The following is a 2,966-nucleotide window of genomic DNA, read 5'->3' as shown; positions in this document are numbered from 1 at the left end:
TTGAACTTGTTGCCGCCTAGCGTTTCGAGGTCGTTGGCGCTCTTTAAAGTTAATTGTATCTCGTGAGTTTTTTTCCACAATGCCCGGCACCGCACCTACTGAAAGTCGTTTAATCAACGGGAGATTTTATGAGTGATCGAGTGAAAAAAAATTAATCAATTTTAAATAGCTACTACTTTGTTGAGGGTCAATTTAATCGTTGAAAGAATGCTTAGCCTGATTAGCAATTAAGAGCGGTGCAAAATTTCTGAAAAAATGATACGATTGTCTGTCGAAATGTCGAAACAGACAAAACCAGGTTTACGGTAGGTCATGCTCCCGGTGACCACTGCACGAGCTGTTACCGATTTCAACAACTTTGACCCAAACCAGATCGACCAGGGTCGTTGTACGCCAGCACCGTACCGGAGATCGCGGAGGTCACTTGGTAAAGATCAAACTGCTCCGGGGGCTGTCTGCCGTTACGAAAATCTCCACAAATGAACAACAATTATGCATAGCAGATCTAGCTGGAGATTAGATCGATACTTCAACATAAACGGTCGTCTGGCAGCTTGTCGCTGTAGAGTTACGTTCGACGGTGGGCAGCTCTCCGGTGTTTCATGTCAGCATCACGAACTGCCGTTAGCGAAATACTGGCTGCCGCTACCAGCACGACAATCGACGTTCGTTCGGATTTATTGCCTCACTTCCGTTCGGTGGACGCGGTGCAACATAGCGAATTTCAGCGCCGCCGCCGGTTTCATTTGGTCACCTCATTCGCTTGATCGGTTAGAAGGTGTTTTGAATAATTCATTCGATGAGATAAGAGCTTCGGCTTCTGTCACAGAGAGGATATCTGCATGCCAAATCTTCGGTGTTTTCGGTGCACTCGTTTTTTGGGGGTGTTTAAACAGCGATTGACTTTTTTTTTGGGGCAATTGAAATGTCTGCAATTAGGAAGTAATCAAAGCGGGGATGTCCGCTATAAAGCCTATCAACTCGCATGGATAAGTTATCAGTTGTTTGCGTTCCATTCAATCAGCAATACAGCCGCCTTCAATATGTTTCCTAAAGTGGTAAGCTTGAGCATATGATTTCATTGTTTTGACATTTAGATAATAAATTGTGTGTGATTTTATAGATAATTTTGGCTTGTCTGGCAATTAGTAGTGCCATCGCAGAGCCCAACCTAGATGCCCAGCTAGCTTACGGAGCCCACTTACTGGGAGGAATCAATCCGGAACTGTACGCCACAACCAAAGCCCTGGCACCGCTCCAGTATGCCTCCGGCTTCCCGTTGCTTTACGCCGCTCAACTGCTGGCCGGTCCCGTACATAAAACCGTCAAACCAATCGTGAGTGCACCCCTGCAGTATGCAGCCACCCTTCCGGTAAGCTATGGCGCTCCGGCTGCTTTTGCTTACAGCAGTCCCTACCAGTCTCTGACTTATGGAGCGCAAACTCCGCTAACCTACGCTGGGCCGACATTTCACAACCAACCATACGCTTCGTACGCAGCCGCTCCTGCTCACACCACACTGGCCTACGGCGGCAGCGCACTCAACAGTGGACCCCTCGTCGGATCACCCGTTGCTCCCACGGCCCTCAATTACGCCGCTTTTGCCGCCAACGCTCAAGCTCTCGGAGGTTCTGCGTACGCCGCCCAAGCCCTGGACGCCGCTTTGGGCCGATCCGCCGCCGAGCTCTACACTCGCGGAGTACCGTTTGCATTTCCCGCTCAAGCGGCAGTCGCTGCCGCCGCCGCCGCCAACGGCGCCGCTGCCAGTGCGAATTCGGAAACTGCACGCCAAATTGCCGCCCTACAAATTGCTCCGGGTTATAATCCGTCAGCGTCCCTGGGCGAAACACGTGCGCAAGCTCGGGCAGATCGTCACTAGGATCCGCTGGCTGGAGCGATATCTGGCCCAGAGCAAACGGCACCGGCGGTGAACCGTAGGTGGCCGTTTTGCACCGAAAAAGACTGGACTCTGATCCCGGAATCGATGGGGCAGCAGCGTAAGGATCGTGTCATTATTTATTGTTACGTAACATTAATCGATAGCTAGTTTTTATTCAAATTTACCCTAGCATGTGAAATTTATTCCTAGAGAAGAGCATAAATATACTGCGTATGAAGGCAGAGGTGTTAATTCATTCTGGTGACAACGGTGGGATATATTCTGATGGGAAAGCCATGAAAAATTTATTAAAATTAGTAACATGTTTTTCGACTGTTTTCAATGATTTGCCTGGTCGTTGCGTTTGTACAAATTTAGCTCAACAACTAGTGGCTCAATGGCTGAGCTCGTACATTCGAGGCAGAGTACTACGCGTGAAACTTGATTCCTGTATTTCGTCGCAATTCTTCTACACCTCTGGTATCCCACAAGGAAGCAATGAATTGTGTTTTATTGTGCTATGAATATGACAACATCCCTGAGCAAACAGATTTATTGCTGCTATTCTGAAGAATATGAAAGTTTAACACTGAAACCATTTTAGTATGCCATTTTCTAGCATTCTTTTTTTTTTGATCGACAAACAACAATTCATCAAAGCAAACCATGAATTGCAGAAAGTAAGTTATTATTACTCGGTTTTCGAATCAGAATGCAACTAGGATGATTTCACTAAACAGTAAAATTGACTAATCCAATATATTTATTTTGTTTAAACAAAAATTGCAAAACTTTGTTGGCGCGTTAATTTTGGCCACTCATTATTTCAATATGCAAATTCAATGCGCATATGCTGCATAACTTTGAACACTGCTGAAAATTTATTATATATTCTTTCGGATATTTTATTATGGTCGCTATAAATCATATCGATCAAAATGAACTGATAATAAAATTTCACCATTTCTCACTGATTAAACTTTTCATAGAGCAAACTTTATGCTTTATAGTTTTATCGAACAAAGCGAAAAGCTTCAGTAGATTGAGTTGCCATCAAGCAGCGAGTGACCGTGAAGCAGTGGTTTCA

General features: G+C 45.4%; 1 protein-coding gene across 1 annotated transcript; it reads left to right on the top strand.

The window, feature by feature from the left end:
* The first annotated feature begins 1,043 nt into the window (after positions 1-1,043).
* LOC128735202 (cuticle protein 16.5-like) lies at positions 1,044-1,879 on the top strand. The gene is made up of 2 exons (XM_053829695.1): positions 1,044-1,058; positions 1,124-1,879. Exons 1-2 carry the CDS (start codon positions 1,044-1,046, stop codon positions 1,877-1,879), a joined length of 771 nt encoding a protein of 256 aa, XP_053685670.1.
* The last annotated feature ends 1,087 nt before the right edge of the window (positions 1,880-2,966 follow it).

Source organism: Sabethes cyaneus, chromosome 2, assembly GCF_943734655.1.
Source record: "Sabethes cyaneus chromosome 2, idSabCyanKW18_F2, whole genome shotgun sequence".
Lineage (NCBI taxonomy): Eukaryota > Metazoa > Arthropoda > Insecta > Diptera > Culicidae > Sabethes > Sabethes cyaneus.
This window is presented reverse-complemented; position numbering and strand designations above follow the sequence as displayed.